At 38.7% G+C, this 25,441-nt stretch overlaps 1 protein-coding gene across 3 annotated transcripts in view; it reads left to right on the top strand.

The window, feature by feature from the left end:
• Nucleotides 1–25,441, top strand: part of tmcc3 (transmembrane and coiled-coil domain family 3) — a 63,204-nt gene that overhangs the window by 20,703 nt on the left and 17,060 nt on the right. The window contains exon 1 of one of the 3 annotated variants that reach the window (XM_061983654.1): nt 15,196–15,466. The exons of the other annotated variants lie outside the window; for them this stretch is intronic. Coding sequence (XP_061839638.1) covers nt 15,443–15,466 — 24 coding nt within the window. The 5' untranslated portion in view covers nt 15,196–15,442. Of the gene's footprint in view, nt 1–15,195; nt 15,467–25,441 lie in introns of those variants that run through there. 3 annotated transcript variants of the gene reach the window in all.

The raw sequence follows: 25,441 nt of genomic DNA, 5'->3' as shown, positions 1-25,441 counted from the left end.
TTTTTTCTACCAAGAAAAGTGCACTTGTTATTAGTGAGAATATACTTATTTTAAGCTATTTTTGGGTTCATTGAGGTTAGCTAATTTTACTCGTTTTGGAAAGTCTTGACAAGCCGAATTTTCTTGTTCTATTGGCACATAATTTTGCTTAGTTCAAATAAAATACCCCTCATTTTTGTTTTGTTTTTTCTTGTTTTTGAACACTGACTTTTTGCAGTGCACTTTCCTGAGCTCTGCTTTTGTGACATAAAGTTGTACTTAAGTGTGTATGGGAAAATTTTTAAATAGCTTAAATGTGCCATTAATTATTATAATTGGAATTTCATACATAAATGTGTTATTAAATGCCATTAATGTATTTTTAATTGTAAGTATTTAATTCATTATTTTAATATTAAATTAAATATTTAATCATTGCATTATTAATTTATTTTATTTCATTATTAAAAAAAATTTTATTTCACATTTTAATTAATGATTTAATGGCTTATTAATTTTTTAATTTATATTTTGTATTATATTATTTTCATCTATTCATCTTTTTTTAATATTTTCTTTTTTTATATAACTATTTCGTGAACGTGTGTGTCAGCGCTTGATCAAATATTAGTGAGAATATACTTATTTTAAGGTATTTTTGAGTTCATTGAGGTTAGCTAATTTTACTCGTTTTGGAAAGTCTTGACAAGCCGAATTTTCTTGTTCTATTGGCAGATAAGTTTGCTTAGTTCAAATAAAATACCCCTCATTTTTGTTTTGTTTTTTCTTGTTTTTTAACACTGACTTTTTGCAGTGCACTATCCTGAGCTCTGCTTTTGTAACATAAAGTTGTACTTAAGTGTGTATGGGAAAAATTTTGAATAGCTTGAATGTGCCATTAATTATTATAATTGGAAATACATACATAAATGTGTTATTAAATGCCATTAATGTATTTTTAATTGTAAGTATTCATTATTTTACTATTAAATTAAATATTTAATTATTGCATTATTAATTTATTTTATTTCATTATTACATTTTTTTTATTTCACATTTTAATTAATGATTTAATGGCTTATTAATTTTTTAATTTATATTTTGTATTATATTATTTTCATCTATTCATCTTTTTTTAATATTTTCTTTTTTTTATATAACTATTTCGTGAACCTGTGTGTCAGCGCTTCCCCTCCCCCTTACCTGACGGAGAATTCGGACACCACTCGATTGATCAAATATTAGTGAGAATATACTTATTTTAAGGTATTTTTGGGTTCATTGAGGTTAGCTAATTTTACTTGTTTTGGAAAGTCTTGACAAGCGGAATTTTCTTGTTCTATTGGCACATAATTTTGCTTAGTTCAAATAAAATACCCCTCATTTTTGTTTTGTTTTTTCTTGTTTTTGAACACTGACTTTTTGCAGTGCACTTTCCTGAGCTCTGCTTTTGTGACATAAAGTTGTACTTAAGTGTGTATGGGAAAAATTTTGAATAGCTTGTGTTAGAGCCATTTACTCTTTCTGTCCGTCAAATCTATGACGTCACTAAAGGGGTTGGCTCAAGGCCAAGTGCCAGTCTACTTAGGGAGGGGCTGGGATCTTGCTCAGGTGTTGCTGAGTAGAGGTGCAACAGTTTTTGACTGTGCCAGGCTTTGATTTGTTTGTTCCCGTTTATTTTCCATTTTTGTTACCAAGTACCTACATCAAAGTGCCACCTATGTCTATCAAGCTCCATGTTCTGATGTTTAAATGTTAGTTGTATGGTTGTGGTTGTGTCTGTGCTTGTGTTTTTGTTCTGTTGTTTTTGGGTATGTTAAGAAAGCAATGATGCACTGTGCCCAAGACAAATTTCCCCGCGGGGACAATAAAGTTGAACCTTGAACCTTGAACCTTGAACCTTGAAGTGAGTTTGATTTACGTGACTGTATATTAATAAATATGTGTGTTAAACATGGACACAATTCTGGACATCAATTGGCGACTTGTCCAGGGTGTACCCCGCCTTCCGCCCGATTGTAGCTGAGATAGGCTCCAGCGCCCCCCACGACCCCAAAGGGAATAAGCGGTAGAAAATGGATGGGAATTATTAGCCAGCTGCACACGTCTAAACTAGCTTCAGTTATATTCGGCAACCAGTAGCAGTAAGAGTATAGGACTTTACCACTACAGCTTGAATGTGCCATTAATTATTATAATTGGAAATACATACATAAATGTGTTATTAAATGCCATTAATGTAATTTTAATTGTAAGTATCTAATTTATTATTTTAATATTAAATTAAATATTTAATCATTGCATTATTAATTTATTTTATTTCATTATTAAAACATTTATATTCCACATTTTAATTAATGATTTAATGGATTATTAATTTTTTAATTTATATTTTGTATTATATTATTTTCATCTATTCATCTTTTTTTAATATTTTCTTTTTTTTATATAACTATTTCGTGAACCTGTGTGTCAGCGCTTCCCCTCCCCCTTACCTGACGGAGAATTCGGACACCACTCGATTGATCAAATATTAGTGAGAATATACTTATTTTAAGGTATTTTTGGGTTCATTGAGGTTAGCTAATTTTACTCGTTTTGGAAAGTCTTGACAAGCCAAATTTTCTTGTTCTATTGGCAGATAATTTTGCTTAGTTCAAATAAAATACCCCTCATTTTTGTTTTGTTTTTTCTTGTTTTTGAACACTGACTTTTTGCAGTGCACTTTCCTGAGCTCTGCTTTTGTAACATAAAGTTGTACTTAAGTGTGTATGGGAAACATTTTAAATAGCTTAAATGTGCCATTAATTATTATAATTGGAAATACATACATAAATGTGTTATTAAATGCCATTAATGTATTTTTAATTCTAAGTATTCAATTCATTATTTTAATATTAAATTAAATATTTAATCATTGCATTAATTTATGTTATTTCATTATTGAATTTTTTTATTTCACATTTTAATGAATGATTTAATGGCTTATTCATTTTTTAATTTATATTTTGTATTATATTATTTTCATCTATTCATCTTTTTTTAATATTTTCTTTTTTTAAATAACTATTTCGTGAACCTGTGTGTCAGCGCTTCCCCTCCCCCTTACCTGACGGAGAATTCGGACACCACTCGATTGATCAAATATTAGTGAGAATATACTTATTTTAAGGTATTTTTGGGTTCATTGAGGTTAGCTTATTTTACTCGTTTTGGAAAGTCTTGATAAGCCGAATTTTCTTGTTCTATTGGCAAATAATTTTGCTTAGTTCAAATAAAATACCCCTAATTTTTGTTTTGTTTTTTCTTGTTTTTGAACACTGACTTTTTGCAGTGCACTTTCCTGAGCTCTGCTTTTGTAACATAAAGTTGTACTTAAGTGTGTATGGGAAACATTTTGAATAGCTTGAATGTGCCATTAATTATTATAATTGGAATTTCATACATAAATGTGTTATTAAATGCCATTAATGTATTTGTAATTGTAAGTATTTAATTCATTATTTTAATATTAAATTAAATATTTAATCATTGTATTATTAATTTATTTTATTTCATTATTAAATGTTTTTTATTTCACATTTTAATTAATGATTTAATGGCTTATTAATTTTTTTATTTATATTTTGTATTATATTATTTTCATCTATTCATCTTTTTTTAATATTTATTTCGTGAACGTGTGTCAGCGCTTGATCAAATATTAGTGAGAATATACTTATTTTAAGGTATTTTTGGGTTCATTGAGGTTAGCTAATTTTACTTGTTTTGGAAAGTCTTGACAAGCCAAATTTTCTTGTTCTATTGGCAGATCATTTTGCTTAGTTCAAATAAAATACCCCTCATTTTTGTATTTTTTTTCTTGTTTTTGAACACTGACTTTTTGCAGTGTGTGACAGTTCCGAAGTGGCGAGGTCGGCTTTAAGAAGAGAGAGTGCTGGGGAGACCTGCACCAAGGCCAAAGTACAGATCTCATAAACACCTGTGGTTTTATTTGCTGCGAAACCAAGAACGGTTTTGCAATGTCGACAAAAAAAGCAACAATGACATTTTTGATTCCGCCTGGAGGAGGTCATTAAAGTGGGACATCAGGCCGTCCCAACTCCCTAGAAGGTTCCCTCTCTCCCTAAATATTCTAGGGCGCTTCCTGTGACCTCCCTCAAACATTCCTCCGCCCCAGATCTTGCACAGTACAGGCGACTTTTCACCACGTCGTAACCCTCGGTATCAGCGCACGGAGACGGAGACGGGAAGTGAGGCAGGAAGTGCGTAAAGGACACAAACATAGAGGAGAACAATGGTGTCTTGTGGGGAATCAAACCTGTGGATCCTGAGCCGCCGTCATCTGTTTTATTGTCAGTAAGAGTCTTAATGCAGAGGCCTTCAGGGACCATTTGTGGCTGAGAAATTTGAACATCGTCCATCTTTCTTTCTGCGGCCCTCTGGGGGAAACATTGTTGTTGATTTGCACCATTCCCATTTAGGGTTGTCCGATATACCGGTACTAGTATAGTATCGCGGTACTAATGAATCAAAAACGGTACTATACTCTGTTTGAAAAGTACCGCCATATTTTTTTTTTTTACAGGCATGACAGCGTGTCGTCGTCACGTGGTGACATTGCTGGTTTTATGAGCAGAGGAGCATGTTCGGCAGCGTGCACACACAGAGTACTTACAAGCAGATGCAGTGTGTAGACAGAAAAAGGAGAATGGACGCATTTTGGTGTAAAAAGTAAAGATAAAAGTGAAGTTATAACACTGAAACGCCCTCAGGAAGAGCTGCTTTAAGACATGGCTGGCTAGTTAGTGGCGAACCTCCATCCGCAGTCTGCAGTGTTTTAGTTACTTCTAAATCAATAATCCTCGCCTCCATGGCGACAAATAAAGTACATTTCTTACAAGTAGCTACACATGCTTCACTACACACCGTAGGAGGATACAATAGCTCACCGGCGTCACAATGTAAACAAATACCATGGGTGGATCTACACCTGACATCCACTGTAATGATACCAAGTACAAGAGCGTATCTCGTCGATACTACTATGATTACATCTATGTTTTTTATCGTGACAAAATCTTTTTTAAATTTTTTAATTTTTTTTATTTACAAACCCCGTTTCCATATGAGTTGGGAAATTGTGTTAGATGTAAATATAAACGGAATACAATGATTTGCAAATCATTTTCAACCCATATTCAGTTGAATATACTACAAAGACAACATATTTGATGTTCAAACTCATAAACTTTGTTTTTTTTTTGCAAATAATCATTAACTTTAGAATTTGATGCCAGCAACACGTGACAAAGAAGTTGGGAGAGGTGGCAATAAATACTGATAAAGTTGAGGAATGCTCATCAAACACTTATTTGGAACATCCCACAGGTGTGCAGGCAAATTGGGAACAGGTGGGTGCCATGATTGGGTATAAAAGTAGATTCCATGAAATGCTCAGTCATTCACAAACAAGGATGGGGCGAGGGTCACCACTTTGTCAACAAATGCGTGAGCAAATTGTTGAACAGTTTAAGAACAACATTTCTCAACAAGCTATTGCAAGGAATTTAGGGATTTCACCATCTACGCTCCATAATATCATCAAAGGGTTCAGAGAGTCTGGAGAAATCACTGCACGTAAGCAGCTAAGCCCGTGACCTTCGATCCCTCAGGCTGTACTGCATCAACAAGCGACATCAGTGTGTAAAGGATATCACCACATGGGCTCAGGAACACTTCAGAAACCCACTGTCAGTAACCACAGTTGGTCGCTACATCTGTAAGTGCAAGTTAAAACTCTCCTATGCAAGGCGAAAACTGTTTATCAACAACACCCAGAAACGCCGTCGGCTTCTCTGGGCCTGAGCTCATCTAAGATGGACTGATGCAAAGTGTAAAAGTGTTCTGTGGTCTGACGAGTCCACATTTCAAATTGTTTTTGGAAACTGTGGACGTCGTGTCCTCCGGACCAAAGAGGAAAAGAACCATCCGGATTGTTGTAGGCGCAAAGTGTAAAAGCCAGCATGTGTGATGGTATGGGGGTGTATTAGTGCCCAAGACATGGGTAACTTACACATCTGTGAAGGCACCATTAATGCTGAAAGGTACATACAGGTTTTGGAGCAACATATGTTGCCATCCAAGCAACGTTACCATGGACGCCCCTGCTTATTTCAGCAAGACAATGCCAAGCCACGTGTTCCATCAACTTCATAGTAAAAGAGTGCGGGTACTAGACTGGCCTGCCTGTAGTCCACACCTGTCTCCCATTGAAAATGTGTGGTGCAATGTCAAGGCTAAAATATGAGAAGGGAGACTGTTGAACAACTTAAGCTGTACATCAAGCAAGAATGGGAAAGAATTCCACCTGAGAAGCTTCAAAAATGTGTCTCCTCAGTTCCCAAACGTTTACTGAGTGTTGTTAAAAGGAAAGGCCATGTAACACAGTGGTGAACATGCCCTTTCCCAACTACTTTGGCACGTGTTGCAGCCATGAAATTCTAAGTTAATTATTATTTGCAAAAAAAAAATAAAGTTTATGAGTTTGAACATCAAATTTATTGTCTTTGCAGTGCATTCAATTGAATATGGGTTGAAAGGGATTTGCAAATCATTGTATTCCGTTTATATTTACATCTAACACAATTTCCCAACTCATATGGAAACGGGGTTTGTACAACCTTTTCTTTGAACTGTTTTGTAACCAAAGGCGATGGCTGTTTACGACCCCCGTCCCTTAGAAACAGCTGTTGCCATGTCATCAGGGAAAGTCCAAATAAAAGAGGATGCGTACAATCTTACGTCAGAGCGTGGTGAGACTGTACAAAAGCACAGTCCAGACGTCTCTCCTCAATTGAGCCAAATTTAATTCTCGCTCTGTTTAATTCCTTGCTTCTTGTCTTGTTTAATAGATGTCATCAGTGCTTGAACCTGACAATATTACATTCATAAACTCAGAAACTACGTCCCTGGACACATGAGGACTTTGAATATGACCAATGTATGATCCTGTAACTACTTGTTATCAAATCGACACCCAAATGTGTGGTATCCTCCAAAACTAATGTAAAGTATCAAAGAAGAGAAGAATAAGTGATTATTACATTTTAACAGAAGTGTAGATAGAACATGTTAAAACAGAAAATAAGCAGATATTAGCAGTAAATGAACAAGTAGATTAATAATACATTTTTACAGTTTGTCCCTCATAATGTGTACAAAATAATAGGTGTATAAATGACACAATATGTTACTGCATAGACTAATTAGGAGTCTTTGTTTGTTTACTTACTACTAAAAGACAAGTTGTCTACTATGTTCACTATTTTATTTAAGGACTAAATTGCAATAATAAACATATGTTTCATATACCCTAACATTTTTTGTTAAAATTATGGTCCATAATTCCATTTTTATGTGGTCCCCTTTATTTAGAAAAGTATCGAAATACATTTTGGTACCGGTACCAAAATATTGGTATCGAAACAACCCTATTCCCAATCAAACGTCACATTTAACTGCCGCCCCTTTTGTGTCCCTTTCACACACCAGCATGGATGCTAGAAATCAATATGGGGCTGAAATGGAGTGGAAGTGCATAAGGTTATTGGTATTGATCACCGAGAGGAAACAACGTGCTTTAATCAGTTGCTCTTCAATAACAGCTCAACGCCTGATCAAGTCAAAAGCCCCCTTGGGGGTCTCCCTGCCAGCTCTCGGCGTACGTGATTTACAATGTACTCACACTGGACCGAGGGTGTGTTCTTATCAAGGGCCACGTGGCAATTACGACTGCCCTCAGAAGGGCCGTTTATAACACTAGTCCATCTACAAGATGTAGATAATGGGTTTCTCTATGTAAAGCACTTTAAAGCTCTCCAGAGAAAATCGCTATATAAATATAATTAATTTCACTTCACTTCATATGCACATAAACGTACAAAAGCCAAAAGCAGTGAAGTAGTCACGTTGTGTAAATGGTAAATAAAAAGAGAATACAACAAATCCTTTTCAACTTATATTCAATTGAATAGACTGCAAAGACAAGATATTTCATGTTCACACTGAGAAACTTTGTTAGTTTTTGCAAATATTAGCTCATTTGGAATTTGATGCCTGCAGCGTGTTTCAAAAAAGATGACACAAGTGGCAAAAAAGACGGAGAAAGTTGAGGAATGCTCATCAAACACTTATTTGGAACATACCACAGGTGAACACAAACAAGGATGGGGCGAGGGTCACCACTTTGTCAACAAATGCCTGAGCAAATTGTTTAAGGACAACATTTCTCAACCAGCTTTTGCAAGGAATTTAGGGATTTAACCATGTACGGTCTGTAATATTATCAAAAGGTTCAGAGAATCTGTAGAAATCACTGCAGGTAAGTGGCAATTCCCGTGACCCTCAATCCCTCAGGCGGTACAGCATCAAAAAGCGACGTCAGTGTGTAAAGGATATCACCACATGGGCTCAGGAACACTTCAGAAAACCACTGTCAGTAACTACAGTTGGTCGCTACATCTGTAAGTGCAAGTTAAAACTCTACCGTGCAAAGCCAAAGCCATTTATCAACAACACCCAGAAACGCCGCCAGCTTCGCTGGGCCCGAGCTCATCTAAGATGGACTGATACAAAGTGGAAAAGTGTTCTGTGGTCTGACGAGTCCACATTTCAAATTGTTTTTGGAAACTGTGGACCAAAGAGGAAAAGAACCATCCGGATTGTTATAGGCGCAAAGTGTAAAAGCCTGCATGAGTGATGGTATGGGGGTGTATTAGTGCCCAAGACATGGGTAACTTACACATCTGTGAAGGCACCATTAATGCTGAAAGGTACATACAGGTTTTGGAGCAACATATGTTGCCATCCAACCAACGTTATCATGGACGCCCCTGCTTATTTCAGCAAGACAATGCCAAGACACGTGTTACAACAGCGTGACTTCATAGTAAAAGAGTGCGGGTACTAGACTGGCCTGCCTGTAGTCCAGACCTGTCTCCCATTGAAAATGTGTGGCGCATTATGAAGCCTAAAATAGCACAACGGAGACTGTTGAACAACTTAAGCTGCACCATCACTTCTATTTCGCTCTTGATTTGCTGTCAGTTGTTCTGTTGTGCAAGGTGGTGACTGTTAGTAACTACTAGCGAGAGTATGAATAAAATGACACGACTTCAGTACAAACACAAATGTGGTCGCGGGTAAGCGATGACAGTGTTTTTCAACCTTTTTTGAGCCAAGGCACATTTTTTTCATAAAAAAAAATACGGAGGCACACCACCAGCAGAAAAGGTTAAAAAATTTAACTCCACCAGGTTGTCGTGCCTTATTTTGAGTTTGTTGTTGTTTCCTGTGTGTAGTGCTTTAGTTCCTGTCTTGCGCTGTTATTTTGGTGACTCTTCCTGTTTTGTTGGTGTTCTCCTGTAGCAGCTTCACGCCTTTCTTTGAGCACTACTGCCCGCACCTGCTTTGTTTTTTCGCAATCAAGACTATTGAAGTTGTGCGTACGCTATCCTTCTTTGTGGGGACATTGTTGATTGTCATGTCATGTACGGGATGTGCTTTGTGGACGCCGTCTCTGCTCCACACGCTGTAAGTTTTTGCTGTCGTCCAGCATTCTGTTTTTGTGTACTCTGTAGCCAGTTCAGTTTTACTTTTGTTTTACATAGCCATCCCTATGCTTCAGTGCCTTTTCCTAGCAAGACTCGCCTTTTGTTGATTTTTGGTTTAAGCGTTACATACCTTTTTACCTGCACGCTAGTGATGGGTCCGGCAACACAGATGCATCGGCGCATGCGTCGAGTTCATAGAGCGAAAACCTGTGTCGATGCGCGTACCGCTTTTAGAAAGTCACGTGACCGATCACGAGCTCCTCTGTGCCCTGTGAGCGGGTCTTTTCTACAGCCGGAGAAATAATAACTAAGAAGAGAAATCGTCTAAAACTTAATACGTTGGAAAAACTGTTTTTTTGGAATAAAAATGTGTAAAAAAAAATACATTCTCTTAGATTTCCATGTTATGATACATGTTCACATTACTTATTGACTGTATCTAAAAAAGATAAAAAATATATTTTTATTTAAATGAAGATATGAAATAATCCTAAATGAAATACAATGACTTGGTTTGTATTATTGTATATACTAGGTCATAAAATCAGTGTCAGTGTAGTCGGTCCATAGGTTGCCTGTAGTGATTTTTAAAGTCCAGCAGATGTCAGTATTTAGTGACACAGTATCAATACAGTTTTGCAATGTGTCGAAACGCTTCATGACGCCTCATCAACCCATCACTACTGCACGCTGTCTTCCGCTGTGCTCTGCATATTGGGATCACGACAAACCATCCTCGACGCGTTCCGACTTCTACAAATCAATGTAGAAGTGCTGCCACCTACTGATATGGAGTATTACATGGTTACCCTGCCAAGCTCTACACAGCACAGGCACGAGACAACGGCACATTGTTATGATTATTGATTTGCAAAAAATATTTTTGGGACCAATTAGGTGAAGTTGCATAATTTCTCACGGCACACCAGGCAATATCTCACGGCACACTAGTGTGCCGCGGCACAGTGGTTGAAAATCACTGCATTAGGAAATGTGAAGGTTTTTATGAATAACCTGCGTGTGAGCGGTCACATTCCAGTCATTCTATAACTCCCATATGTTGCGTGCGCCCAAGTCCCGCCCACTTCTTCCACCGGCGACCACAAGAGGAACATTGGATGGAGCGTGTCGTATACGATACAAATACAGAATACAATTAGCCAAATCTAAGTACGTCCTAACCATTCACCGAGTAAAAGTGGAACCGCAGGGGGGGGGAAGTTGACGTGTCGACTTTGAGCATGCTCCTACATTTGAGCTGTGAGACGACATCTTTGGATAGCATGAATTATTAAAAGTGTTTTAAGCGGATCAATTCCTTTCAATATTGCCTTATAAATCATTCATTCTTTCCATTCACTTGTCATAAAGTCTGTGACATGTCAGCATTTCAACTCACTTTATGCCAGTTACACTTTCTATTACTTTTTCATTTTATTTCTTCTTAGGCAATTCAGGAAAAAAAAATGTTATCCCATTTTTGCAAGTACAGTCAAACCTTTTCTGTCTCTACAACCCCAACATAGTTTCCAGAGAGTTGATCCTATATTTCAAGACTATATAGTTCTGGGACGGCCATTTTCCTTCACTACTATTAATATTAAATACAGAATGTCAACACAGGATTCATACTTTCACATTTTTACCTCACCTAATGGATTATATGCTCATAAATAATGTCATCATATCAAACACAAGAAATAGTTTGTACTCGAGGATCATATATGTCAGGAGTGCTCCTCTGTTTTGCTGAAAAAAACAGTAGTCAAAGATCATCTATATGACAGGAGTGTTCAGCTGTTTTGGGGACACAATGCAAAAACAGTCATCCAAGATCCTTCATACGACAGGAGTTCTCTGCTACGTTTAGGGACCTACTGAAAAAACAGTCATCAAAGCTCCTCTATTGACCAGGAGTGCTCTGCTGTTTTTAAGGATCTACTGCAAAAACAGTAGTCAAAGATCCTCTTCATGACAAGAGTGCTTAACCTAACATGTTCTTAAAAACAGCAAATATCTTCTTAGTGACGAGTGCTCTGCAGTTTTTAGGGACCTGCAAAAACACGGGTCAAAGGTCATCTTTTTGATTGAAGCCTTCTGCTGTTTTTTTTTGCAAAAACAGTATTTAAAGATCCTCATTGGATTGGAGTGTTCTGTTGTTTTTACGGACCTACTGCACAAACAGTAGTCAAAGATCCTCTTCACGACAAAAGTGCGTAAACTAACATGTTCTTAAAAACAGCAACAATATTCTTAATTACAGCAGTGCACTGCTGTTTTTTTACGGACCTGCTGCAAAACAGTAGTCAAAGATCCTCTAAATGACAAGAGTGCTGTGCTTTTTTAAAGGACCTGCAATAATAGTAGTCAAATGTCCACCATTTGACAGGAGTGTTTTTAGGGACAAACCCCAAAAACAGTAGTCAAAGATCCTCTATTTAAAACCAGCGCTCTGTTGTTTTTAAGAATGTACTCCAAAAACAGTAGTCAAAGATCCTCTTCATGACAAGAGTGCTTAACCTAACAAGTTCTTAAAAACCGCAAATATCTTCTTAGTGACGAGTGCTCTGCCGTTTTTAGGGACCTGCAAAAACACGGGTCAAAGGTCATCTTTTTGATTGAAGCTTTCTGCTGTTTTTTTTTTTTTTGCAAAAACAGTATTTAAAGATCCTCATTGGATTGGAGTGTTCTGTTGTTTTTACGGACCTACTGCACAAACAGTTGGCAAAGATCCTCCATTTGACAGAAATGTTCTGCTTTTGTCAGTGACCTACTGCAAGAACAGTAGTCAAAGATCATCCATGTGATAGGAGTGTTCGGCTGTTTTGGGGACACACTTCAAAAACAGTCACCAACGATCCTCTATAAGACAGTAGTTATCTGCTATTTTTAGGGACCTACTGAAAAAAGCCAGTCATCAAAGCTCTTCTATTGACCAGGAGTGATCTGCTGTTTTGCAAAAACAGCATATAAAGTGCAAACACCGTAATCAAAGATCATCTATATGACAGGAGCGCTTTGCTGTTTTTAGGGACATATTGCAAAAGCAGTAGTCAAAGATCCTCTTCATGACAGAATCGCTCCGCTGTTTTAACGGACCTGCTGCACAAACAGTAGTCAAAGATCCTCTAAATGACAGGAGTGCTGTGCTTTTTTAAAGGACCTGCAAAAATAGTAGTCAAATGTCCACCATTTGACGGGAGTGTTTTTATGGACATAGTCCAAAAACAGTAGTCAAAGATCCTCTATTTAACACAAGCGCTCTGTTGTTTTTAAGAATCTACTCCAAAAACAGTAGTCAAAGATCATCTATATGACAGGAGTGTTCGGCTGTTTTGGGGACACACTGCAAAAACAGTCATCCAAGATCGTCTATACGGCAGGTGATCTCTGCTACGTTTAGGGACCTACTGAAAAAACAGTCATCAAAGCTCCTCTATTGACCAGGAGTGCTCTGCTGTTTTTAAAGATCGACTGCATAAACAGTAGTCAAAGATCCTCTTCATGACAAGAGTGTTTAAACTAACATGTTCTTAAAAACAGCAAATATCTTCTTAGTGACGAGTGCTCTGCAGTTTTTAGGGACCTGCAAAAACACGGGTCAAAGGTCATCTTTTTGATTGAAGCCCTCTGCTGTTTTTTTTATTGCAAAAACAGTATTTAAAGATCCTCATTGGATTGGAGTGTTCTGTTGTTTTTACGGACCTACTGCACAAACAGTTGTCAAAGATCCTCCATTTGACAGAAATGTTCTGCTTTTGTCAGTGACCTACTGCAAAAACAGTAGTCAAAGATCATCCATGTGATAGGAGTGTTCGGCTGTTTTGGGGACCCACTGCAAAAACAGTCATCAAAGATCCTCTATAAGACAGTAGTTATCTGCTATTTTTAGGGACCTACTGAAAAAAGCCAGTCATCAAAGCTCCTCTATTGACCAGGAGTGATCTGCTGTTTTGAAAGACCCACTGCAAAAACAGCATATAAAGTGCAAACACCGTAATCAAAGATCATCTATATGACAGGAGCGCTTTGCTGTTTTTAGGGACATATTGCAAAAGCAGTAGTCAAAGATCCTCTTCATGACACGATCGCTCCGCTGTTTTAGGGACCTACTGCAAAAACAGTAGCCAAAGATCCTCTTCATGACAAGAGTGCGTAAACTAACATGTTCTTAAAAACAGCAAAAATATTCTTAATTACAGCAGTGCGCTGCTGTTTTTTTTACAGACCTGCTGCACAAACAGTAGTCAAAGATCCTCTAAATGACAGGAGTGCTGGGCTTTTTTAAAGGACCTGCAAAAATAGTAGTCAAATGTCCACCATTTGACGGGAGTGTTTTTATGGACATTGTCAAAAAACAGTAGTCAAAGATCCTCTATTTAACACCAGCGCTCTGTTGTTTTTAAGAATCTACTCCAAAAACAGTAGTCAAAGATCATCTATATGACAGGAGTGTTCGGCTGTTTTGGGGACACACTGCAAAAACAGTCATCCAAGATCGTCTATACGGCAGGAGTTCTCTGCTACGTTTAGGGACCTACTGAAAAAACAGTCATCAAAGCTCCTCTATTGACCAGGAGTGCTCTGCTGTTTTTAAAGATGGACTGCAAAAACAGTAGTCAAAGATCCTCTTCATGACAAGAGTGCTTAAACTAACATGTTCTTAAAAACAGCAAATATCTTCTTAGTGACGAGTGCTCTGCAGTTTTTAGGGACCTGCAAAAACACTGGTCAAAGGTAATCTTTTTGATAGAAGCCCTCTGCTGTTTTTATTGCAAAAACAGTATTTAAAGATCCTCATTTGATTGGAATGTTCTGCTGCTTTTAAGGACCTACTGCACAAACAGTAGTCAAAGATCCTCTTCACGACAAGAGTGCGTAAACTAACATGTTCTTAAAAACAGCAAAAATATTCTTAATTACAGCAGTGCACTGCTGTTTTTTTACGGACCTGCTGCAAAAACAGTAGTCAAAGATCCTCTAAATGACAGGAGTGCTGTGCTTTTTTAAAGGACCTGCAATAATAGTAGTCAAATGTCCACCATTTGACAGGAGTGTTTTTAGGGACAAACCCCAAAAACAGTAGTCAAAGATCCTCTATTTAAAACCAGCGCTCTGTTGTTTTTAAGAACGTACTCCAAAAACAGTAGTCAAAGATCCTCTAAATGGCAGGAGTGCTGTGCTTTTTTAAAGGACCCGCAAAAATAGTAGTCAAAGGTCCACCATTTGACGGGGGTGTTTTTAGGGACGTAGTCCAAAAACAGTAGTCAAAGATCCTCTATTTGAAACCAGCGCTCTGTTGTTTTTAAGAACCTACTCCAAAAACAGTAGTCAAAGATCTTCTACACGACAAGTGTGCTTAAACTAGCATCTTATAAACGCCACATATCCTACTAATGACAGGAGAGGTTTGCTGTTTTTAGGAATCTGCTTCAAAAATACAGAGATTCGATCCGAACTAAGTCAATCACAATTGATTGGTAGAAATTCCAATTGCTGAGCTATAGTATACGAGGGGTATGTTTGATATGGACGGCCACGCCTCTCCGTACATGACACGGTGGGCGGTGCTTACGTCCTCCGCTGTCTTCCAGCAGCCCGAGGTGCCACACGGGTTCCGACTGTCCACCGCGGCGCTTATGTCGGCTGAGCGAGCCTCACCATCTACGGTGGAGTCCTCGTAAGATGTCGACCTTACACGCACAACGGACGATGTTCTTGTAGCATTCGCCAGACAAGTTTAACGCCCGAGGCAAGGATACTTTGGTGCCCGCACGGGGAGGCGAGACTATGCCGGGATACGCTGGTGCTGCTGTGGCCGAAAGTTCCCCACAAGTCGGGCTCCACAGATGAACACCATCGACGCTAATATGGTAAACATTACTGTTGGAATGACTTGAGTAATGCGCGCTACTATCATACTTTAAAAGAAAACATTTCTGTAATGTTGTCAGGTGAATGTGTCGTCAGGAAGAAGAGTATTAAATAAATGGCATTAAGTACAACTATAAACAATACTGACTTTGCTAAGCAACAGTTTGTGTAACCGCGAACATCTGGCAACATGCCGCCACTGGCTTGTGTTACCGTGCCAGACTTCAATAAGAAAAGGACTCTTTTGTCGTACTATGGCGACTATCGCACATCAGCAAAAAAACGAGCCGTCATTTATGTTTTAGTGCGTTATGTCCTACATAATTAATGCCGAATTGTGTGAATTCCCCTCAAATATATTCAACATTTTTTTGGGGGTGCTGGTGGAGGTCCATGTTTTCTTTTATGAGGGCTACTTGAAAATGGGAGTTTTTTAGGTGAAGTTTGGTGGAGAGTCCCTGAGTTTCCTTCAGAAAACGTCTGCTATTCCTGACTTTGTGTGCTGAGGCTTCACATTTGAACTTGCATTTGATGCGGAGCTGTGCAGTGAGAACAGGTTAGTCAGGTCAGGCGCTGACTAAATATGGACTGGATGTTGTTATTTTGTGTATCCCCTGCACGCTAACACTGCTGCTGACCCTTACAGGTATTTTCAACTTCAGGGTTGCAGGTTCGATCCCCGCTTCCGCCATCCTAGTCACTGCCGGTGTGTCCTTGGGCAAGACACTTTACCCACCTGCTCCCAGTGCTACCTATACACTGGTTTAAAAAAATGTAATTTAGATATTGGGTTTCACAATGTAAAAGCGCTTTGAGTCACTAGAGAAAAGCTTTATAAATATAATTCACTTAACTTCACTTTTACCAGAAAGAGCAGGGATGTCAGTTCAAAACTTGGGAGGCAAATATTTTGCAGCAAATTCCTAAAAACACTGCATACCTGCCAACTACTCCGGTTTTCCCGTAATTAGTACGGTTTTCATCAACCTATTCCGGGTTACGGTTGCAGTGATAAAAAATACGGTTTTTCATTAATTAAAAAAAATAATTTTTTTTAAAGTTTTATTCACGAAATCGCGTAACAACAATGACAATCGACACTGCTTCCCGTAACTTCCTATCGAGCCATTCCGAATGCCATGCGCGAGGCTATTTATAGCACCGCTGCCAAGCACGAGGCACCGGTTGCCATTGTTTCCAAACGAGCGAACGATCATGGAATCAGCCGGAGAAAAATCGCAAACGAGTCTTAAACCGAAAAGAAAACTGCAGTCATTCCAAGAAGAATATTAAAAAGCCTATCCGGGAATAATTATCCGTTCCAAAAAGGGTGAAAACTACGCGAATTGCACCTTGTGCGGACAAGATTTTTCGATCGGACACGGAGGAATTAGCGATGTAAAAGACCACGTTGGGACAAAAAAACACAAGTCTAATGCCGTTGCTAGCGATACAAGTGGAAAACTTTCAACGTTTTTCGTCGCCCAAACAGATTCTTTGGATGTGATAAATGCCGAAGTTTTATTTACGGAGGCAATAATTGAGCATGGGTTAGTGCATCTGCCTCACAATACGAAGGTCCTGAGTAGTCTTGGGTTCAATCCCGGGCTCGGGATCTTTCTGTGTGGAGTTTGCATGTCCTCCCCGTGACTGCGTGGGTTCCCTCCGGGTACTCCGGCTTCCTCCCACTTCCAAAGACATGCACCTGGGGATAAGTTGATTGGCAACACTAAATTGGCCCTAGTGTGTGGATGTGAGTGTGAATGTTGTCTGTCTATCTGTGTTGGCCCTGCGATGAGGTGGCGACTTGTCCAGGGTGTACCCCGCCTTCCGCCCGATTGTAGCTGAGATAGGCTCCAGCGCCCCCCGCGACCCCAAAGGGAATAAGCGGTAGAAAATGGATGGATGGATGGACTTCCAATCGCTGATCACATGGGACAGTTATTTCGGAAAATGTTTCCCGACTCGAAAATCGGCAAAAAATATGGATGTGGTCGAACCAAAACATCAAACATTATTCAGTGACTTGGAACAGAATCCTCAAAAAGTATCGCCGATGTCATGAAGACGGAATATTTTTGTTTTGAAAAGTCACTGTGACTGATAGAAAAGTGATGGTTTTAGCAACATTTTAACCTGTCTGAATGCTAATAATCATTTTGCGTCGGGGGGCGAAGCCTGAACCCCCCACCAGGACTTTGTCCTGGACCTACCGGGGCCTGCGGCCCTTGGACCCTGGCTACTAGGTTTTTCTGATTTCAAAAGTTGGCAGGTATGACACTGGAATGCTCCTGTTGTGGAACTTTGAGCACTGTAAACACATTGGCAGATTATTGCATTGACATTTGAACCTTGCTCGCAAACATAGAACACTTGGGTCCAAACTTGTGAACTGAGGCGTTCCTCAAGGCACCCCTTTAAGTCCTCTCCTTTTATGTTTTTTTTGTAATGTGATTTATCTAACTAAGGCAGGGGTGCCCGTTATGTCGATCGCAAGCTACCGGTCGATGGCGGAGGGTGTGTCAGTCCATCGCCAGCCAGGCATTAAAAAAATAGACCTGGAAATGAGCAATTATCAATATTCACCAAGACGCCACTTTTGTCACTTGATTGACATTCACGGCACCCAAGGGTCTTGTGAGATGACGCTGGCTGCTGCTAGATCATTATTAAGAAAAAATGACCGACAGGAAGGCGAGAAACACCTACCGTCAAAACTCAGAATCAGAAATACTTTATTAATCCCAGAGGGGAAATTAAAATTTTCAGCACAATTCCATTCAATATCAGACAAACTCGAAAGACCGACCGCACAGTTCCTGTGTTCACAATAAAAGCTCTGCTCCGTCCTGCCTGCGCTAACAAAATAAGAGTCTCGGAAAGCTGGTGCGCACAAGCTAGCAAGCTACGGAGTTTGCCGCCAATGTATGTCTTGTAAAGTGTATAAAAAGGAGTATGGTAGCTGGACAAATAAGATGGCAGAAAGCAAGCACTTTCATGTGGTATTAGACAGAAAGGAGGACTTTTTTTTCTCCTCCATTTGAAATTGTGGACGTTATCATCACTACTGTCTGATTCCAATCAATGCAAGTCATCAGAATCAGGTAATACACCAATTTATATTCTTGTCTTCATGAAAGAAAGGAATCTATATGTGTTAAAGGGGAACATTATCACCAGACCTATGTAAGCGTCAATATATACCTTGATGTTGCAGAAAAAAGACCATATATATTTTTAACCGATTTCCGAACTCTAAATGGGTGAATTTTGGCGAATTAAACGCCTTTCTAATATTCACTCTCGGAGCGATGACGTCACAACGTGACGTCGCATCGGGAAGCAATCCGCCATTTTCTCAAACACCGAGTCAAATCAGCTCTGTTATTTTCCGTTTTTTCGACTGTTTTCCGTACCTTGGAGACATCATGCCTCGTCGGTGTGTTGTCGGAGGGTGTAACAACACGAACAGGGACGGATTCAAGTTGCACCAGTGGCCCAAAGATGCGAAAGTGGCAAGAAATTGGACATTTGTTCCGCACACTTTACCGACGAAAGCTATGCTACGACAGAGATGGCAAGAATGTGTGGATATCCTGCGACACTCAAAGCAGATGCATTTCCAACGATAAAGTCAAAGAAATCTGCCGCCAGACCCCCATTGAATCTGCCGGAGTGTGTGAGCAATTCAGGGACAAAGGACCTCGGTAACACGGCAAGCAATGGCGGCAGTTTGTTCCCGCAGACGAGCGAGCTAAACCCCCTGGATGTCTTGGCTCACACTGTCCCGAAGATGATCAAGAGAAGAATATCGACCCTAGCTTCCCTGGCCTGCTGACATGAGGGTATGTCTACAGAATATATTAATTGATGAAAATTGGGCTGTCTGCACTCTCAAAGTGCATGTTGTTGCCAAATGTATTTCATATGCTGTAAACCTAGTTCATAGTTGTTAGTTTCCTTTAATGCCAAACAAACACATACCAATCGTTGGTTAGAAGGCGATCACCAAATTCGTCCTCGCTTTCTCCCGTGTCGCTGGCTGTCATGTCGTTTTCGTCGGTTTCGCTTGCATACGGTTCAAACCGATATGGCTCAATAGCTTCAGTTTCTTCTTCAATTTTGTTTTCGCTACCTGCCTCCACACTACAACCATTTGTTTCAATACATTCGTAATCTGTTGAATCGCTTAAGTCGCTGAAATCCGAGTCTGAATCCGAGCTAATGTCGCTATAGCTTGCTGTTCTTTCCGCCATGTTTGTTTGTGTTGGCTTCACTATGTGACGTCACAGGAAAATGGACGGGTGGTTAAAATCAGGCACTTTGAAGCTTTTTTTAGGGATATGGGTAAAATTTTGAAAAAAACTTTGAAAAAAACTTTGAAAAATATAATAAGCCACTGGGAACTGATTTTTAATGGTTTTAACAATTCTGAAATTGTGATAATGTTCCCCTTTAAGCATACTTGTATTATCATTAAACACCTTTAACTTGTTCACAAAAACGTCTCTTTCATAAATAAATAAATATAAGTTATATATATGAATGAAGTAGATCCCCTTCCACTTGGTACATTAAAAAGTAGCTCGCCTGCAGAAAAAGTGTGGGCACCCCTGAACTAAGGTGTTGTTGTAGCTCGTTTACTTCAGATGCAGCCAGTAGTCATTTGTTCAAATTATTTATACCAGTGGTGTTCCTCAAGGTTCCATTTTAGGTCCTCTCTTTTTTCATAATTTGGGCTATTCAACTGGTGGCCCACGAGTTCAGTTAAAACAAAACTTGTGAGAGACTCACGTGTTTGCAGCAGCTTCTTAAAAGGTGCTGTGATTAGAGATGATCTCTGACTAGCTTTTTTGCAGAAGCTCCTTGGAAACAGCAGAGCTCTCCTCTAACTCAATCAATGTGTACTGCTGAGGACCAGTGGTGTGGCGTCAGGGCCAGCAAGGCTTTCTCTGCTGGCCTAACATAACCAGAAATCATGATCATAATTAAAGATAAAAGTAATTTTTTATTTACTTTCCCTAAATATCTAAAAGTATTCATATTATCTTCATGTCATATTATGCTCCTTCCAGTGCTGTTGTTTTCAGTGTATAGAGTTTGTATCCAATCAGAATTCAGCTAGCTTATGTTGCCATGCTGTACCAAATCTGCCCAAGGCCTTCAGAATCAACAATAGTCAATTATACAGCCTTATTCATATGTGAATAACATAAATACAGTCTATTATACAGCATTATTCATATGTTAATAACATAAATACAGTCTATTATACAGCACTATTCACATGTCCATCCATCCATCCATTTTCTACCGCTTATTCCCTTTGGGGTCGCGGGGAGCGCTGGAGCCTATCTCAGCTACAATCGGGCGGAAGGCGGGGTACACCCTGGACAAGTCGCCACCTCATCGCAGGGCCAACACAGATAGACAGACAACATTCACACTCACATCCACACACTAGGGCCAATTTAGTGTTGCCAATCAACTTATCCCCAGGTGCATGTCTTTTTATGTTATTCACATGTGAATAATATAAATGCAGTCTATTATACAGCATTATTCACATGTGAATAACATAAATACAGTCTATTATACAGCATTATTTACATGTGAATAATATAAATACAGTCTATTATACAGCATTATTTACATGTGAATAATATAAATACAGTCTATTATGCAGCATTATTCACATGTGAATAACATAAATACAGTCCATTATACAGCATTATTCATATGTGAATAACATAAATACAGTATTATACAGCATTATTTACATGTGAATAATATAAATACAGTCTATTATGCAGCATTATTCACATGAGAATAACATAAATACAGTCCATTATACAGCATTATTCACATGTGAATAACATACATACAGTCCATCATACAACATTATTCACATGTGAATAACATAAATACAGTCTATTATACAGCATTATTCACATGTGAATAACATAAATTGAGTCTATTATACAGCATTATTCACATGTGAATAACATAAATACAGTATTATACAGCATTTTTTACATGTGAATAATATAAATACAGTCTATTATACAGCATTATTCACATGTGAATAACATAAATTGAGTCTATTATACAGCATTATTCACATGTGAATAACATAAATACAGTATTGTACAGCATTATTTACATGTGAATAATATAAATACAGTCTATTATACAGCATTATTCACATGTGAATAATATAAATGCAGTCAATTATACAGCATTATTCACATGTGAATAACATAAATACAGTCTATTATACAGCATTATTTACATGTGAATAATATAAATACAGTCTATTATACAGCATTATTCACATGTGAATAACATAAATACAGTCTATTATACAGCATTATTTACATGCGAATAATATAAGTACAGTCTATTATACAGCATTATTCACATGTGAACGGGAACATACAGTTGATAGATAATTGCGATAGCCAATCAGATCAGGAGTTGTTGTCAGTAAGGCCTTCTAGCTGGCCTCACGTTGAATGTGACATTTACGCGTCCTGCGATTGGATACTCACCGGGACCGTTAGCGGATGAATTTGAAAACACATACAGTTGATAGACAGTTGCGATAGCCAACCAGGTCACACGTTGTTGACAGTAGCCTATCTAGGTTAACGAGACTGTGATTGGATACTCACTTGTCATTCCAAAGTGAGTATCCAATCACAAGTTGCAATTTAGCAGGAAGCAGGAAGTGTTGCGCCGTAGCCATACCGGGCTAGCAGAGAAATCACCACCTAATAGAATAGAATAGAATAGAAAGTACTTTATTGATCCCTGGGGGAAATTCAGCACCACAGTTCGCTCACAATAGACAATAAACACTTAGGTATTTTTTACATGTGAATAATATAAATACAGTCTATTGTATAGCATTATTCACATGTGAATAATATAAATACTGTCTATTATACAGCATCATTCACATGTGAATAATATAAATACAGTCTATTATATAGCATCATTCACATGTGAATAATATAAATACAGTCTATTATACAGCATTATTCACATGTGAATAATATAAATACAGTCTATTATACAGCATTATTCACATGTGAATAACATAAATACAGTCTATTATACAGCATTATTCACATGTGAATAACATAAATACAGTCTATTATGCAGCATTATTCACATGTGAATAACATAAATAAAGTCTATTATACAGCATTATTCACATGTGAATAACAAAAATACAGTCTATTATACAGCATTATTCACATGTGAATGATATAAATACAGTCTATTATACAGCATTATTCACATGTGAATGATATAAATACAGTCTATTATACAGCATTATTCACATGTGAATAACATAAATACAGTCTATTATACAGCATTATTCACATGTGAATAACATAAATACAGTCTATTATACAGCATTATTCACATGTGAATAATATAAATACAGTCTATTATACAGCATTATTCACATGTGAATAATATAAATACAGTCTATTATACAGCATTATTCACATGTGAATAACATAAATACATTATACATTTAAGTACAGTCAAAAAGGATCAAATGTTGATTAGATGGCAGATATATATTTGCAAGGTCATTTTCAAGAAGGATAATTCAAGAGAAACTACATCTTGTGAGACCATGTCAGCCAACCACGGAAGCTAGCTCAGCTGTTATGACGATGAAATGGGGAAATGCCCGCCACTTCCACTCTAATCAAGCGACTATGAGCGGCACCACTTGCTTATACGGCGTCGAATGGGTGCTACAATTTGTGAGTTAAAATATTGTATTTTTTTTTTTTTTCATGTTGAATATGTTTTTTTGCAATTTTAATTTTGACAGTACCACATAATTTATGTTTTAATTGCTGATGCGAGTTTATTGGTTGTTAAAAGCGCCAGAAAATAGCCCGTTCTGTACACTGTTGAGGCGATTCAATGCCCAGTAGTGCGTAAATGTGTTGATTGATTGATTGATTGAAACTTTTATTAGTAGATTGCACAGTACAGTACATATTCCGTACAATTGACCACTAAATGGTAACACCCCAATACATTTTTCAACTTGGTTAAAGGGGAACATTATCACCAGACCTATGTAAGCGTCAATATATACCTTGATGTTGCAGAAAAAAGACCATATTTTTTTTAACCGATTTCCGAACTCTAAATGGGTGAATTTTGGCGAATTAAACGCCTTTCTAATATTCGCTCTCGGAGCGATGACGTCACAACGTGGCGTCACATCGGGAAGCAATCCGCCATTTTCTCAAACACCGAGTCAAATCAGCTCTGTTATTTTCCGTTTTTTCGACTGTTTTCCGTACCTTGGAGACATCATGCCTCGTCGGTGTGTTGTCGGAGGGTGTAACAACACCAACAGGGACGGATTCAAGTTGCACCAGTGGCCCAAAGATGCCAAAGTGGCAAGAAATTGGACGTTTGTTCCGCACACTTTACCGACGAAAGCTATGCTACGACAGAGATGGCAAGAATGTGTGGATATCCTGCGACACTCAAAGCAGATGCATTTCCAACTGGACTGGACAACGATACCCAACGATAAAGTCAAAGAAATCTGCCGCCAGACCCCCATTGAATCTGCCGGAGTGTGTGAGCATATCAGGGACAAAAGACCTCGGTAGCACGGCAAGCAATGGTCGGCAGTTTGTTCCCGCAGACGAGCGAGCTAAACCCCCTGGATGTCTTGGCTCACACCGTCCCTTATGCCACCGAAGATGATCAAGAGAAGAATATCGACCCTAGCTTCCCTGGCCTGCTGACATGAGGGTATGTCTACAGAATATATTAATTGATGAAAATTGGGCTGTCTGCACTCTCAAAGTGCATGTTGTTGCCAAATGTATTTCATATGCTGTAAACCTAGTTCATAGTTGTTAGTTTCCTTTAATGCCAAACAAACACATACCAATCTTTGGTTAGAAGGCGATCGCCGAATTCGTCCTCGCTTTCTCCCGTGTCGCTGGCTGTCGTGTCGTTTTCGTCGGTTTCGCTTGCATACGGTTCAAACCGACATGGCTCAATAGCTTCGGTTTCTTCTTCAATTTCGTTTTCGCTACCTGCCTCCACGCTACAACCATCCGTTTCAATACATGCGTAATCTGTTGAATCGCTTAAGCCGCTGAAATCCGAGTCTGAATCCGAGCTAATGTCGCTATAGCTTGCTGTTCTATGCGCCATGTTTGTTTGTGTTGGCTTCACTATGTGACGTCACAGGAAAATGGACGGGTGTATATAACGATGGTTAAAATCAAGCACTTTGAAGCTTTTTTTAGGGATATTGCAGGATGGGTAAAATTTTGAAAAAAACTTCGAAAAATAAAATAAGCCACTGGGAACTGATTTTTAATGGTTTTAACCCTTCTGAAATTGTGATAATGTTCCCCTTTAATATGTCCGTGTGGAAACTCGTTCGGTACACCTCCGAACCGAACCGAAACCCCCGTACCGAAACGGTTCAAAACAAATACACGTACCGTTACACCCCTCTACCTGTATAGTATTTTTCATTGATGGTATGTGAGTGTGAATGTTGTCTGTCTATCTGTGTTGGCCCTGCGATGAGGTGGCGACTTGTCCAGGGTGTACCCCGCCTTCCGCTCGATTGTAGCTGAGATAGGCTCCAGCGCCCCCCGCGACCCCGAAGGGAATAAGCGGTAGAAAATGGATGGATGGATGGTATTTTGAGAGGTGATCGTTGAAGTCGGACATCACTGAAGGCCTAGGTGGGAAATGCACTGGGTAATAGTGAAGAGAGAAGTTTTCTGGAAGTTTGGCCCCGAAACAATTTAGTTCGAGAGGATCTTTGACTAGCGTTCCTACAGTATGTCCTTCAAAACAATGTGTACAATGTGAAGTGTTACTTCCTATTTAAAGGTCACGTTGGCTCAGAGATCCTCCTCCAAGTAGGTCCTCGGAGAGTTTTGCTTCTAATTAGA

The sequence above is a fragment of the Nerophis lumbriciformis genome, linkage group LG25, assembly GCF_033978685.3.
Source record: "Nerophis lumbriciformis linkage group LG25, RoL_Nlum_v2.1, whole genome shotgun sequence".
In the NCBI taxonomy this organism is placed as follows: domain Eukaryota; kingdom Metazoa; phylum Chordata; class Actinopteri; order Syngnathiformes; family Syngnathidae; genus Nerophis; species Nerophis lumbriciformis.
The sequence above is the reverse complement of the archived record's forward strand: the minus strand, read 5'-3'. Positions and strand labels throughout refer to the sequence as shown.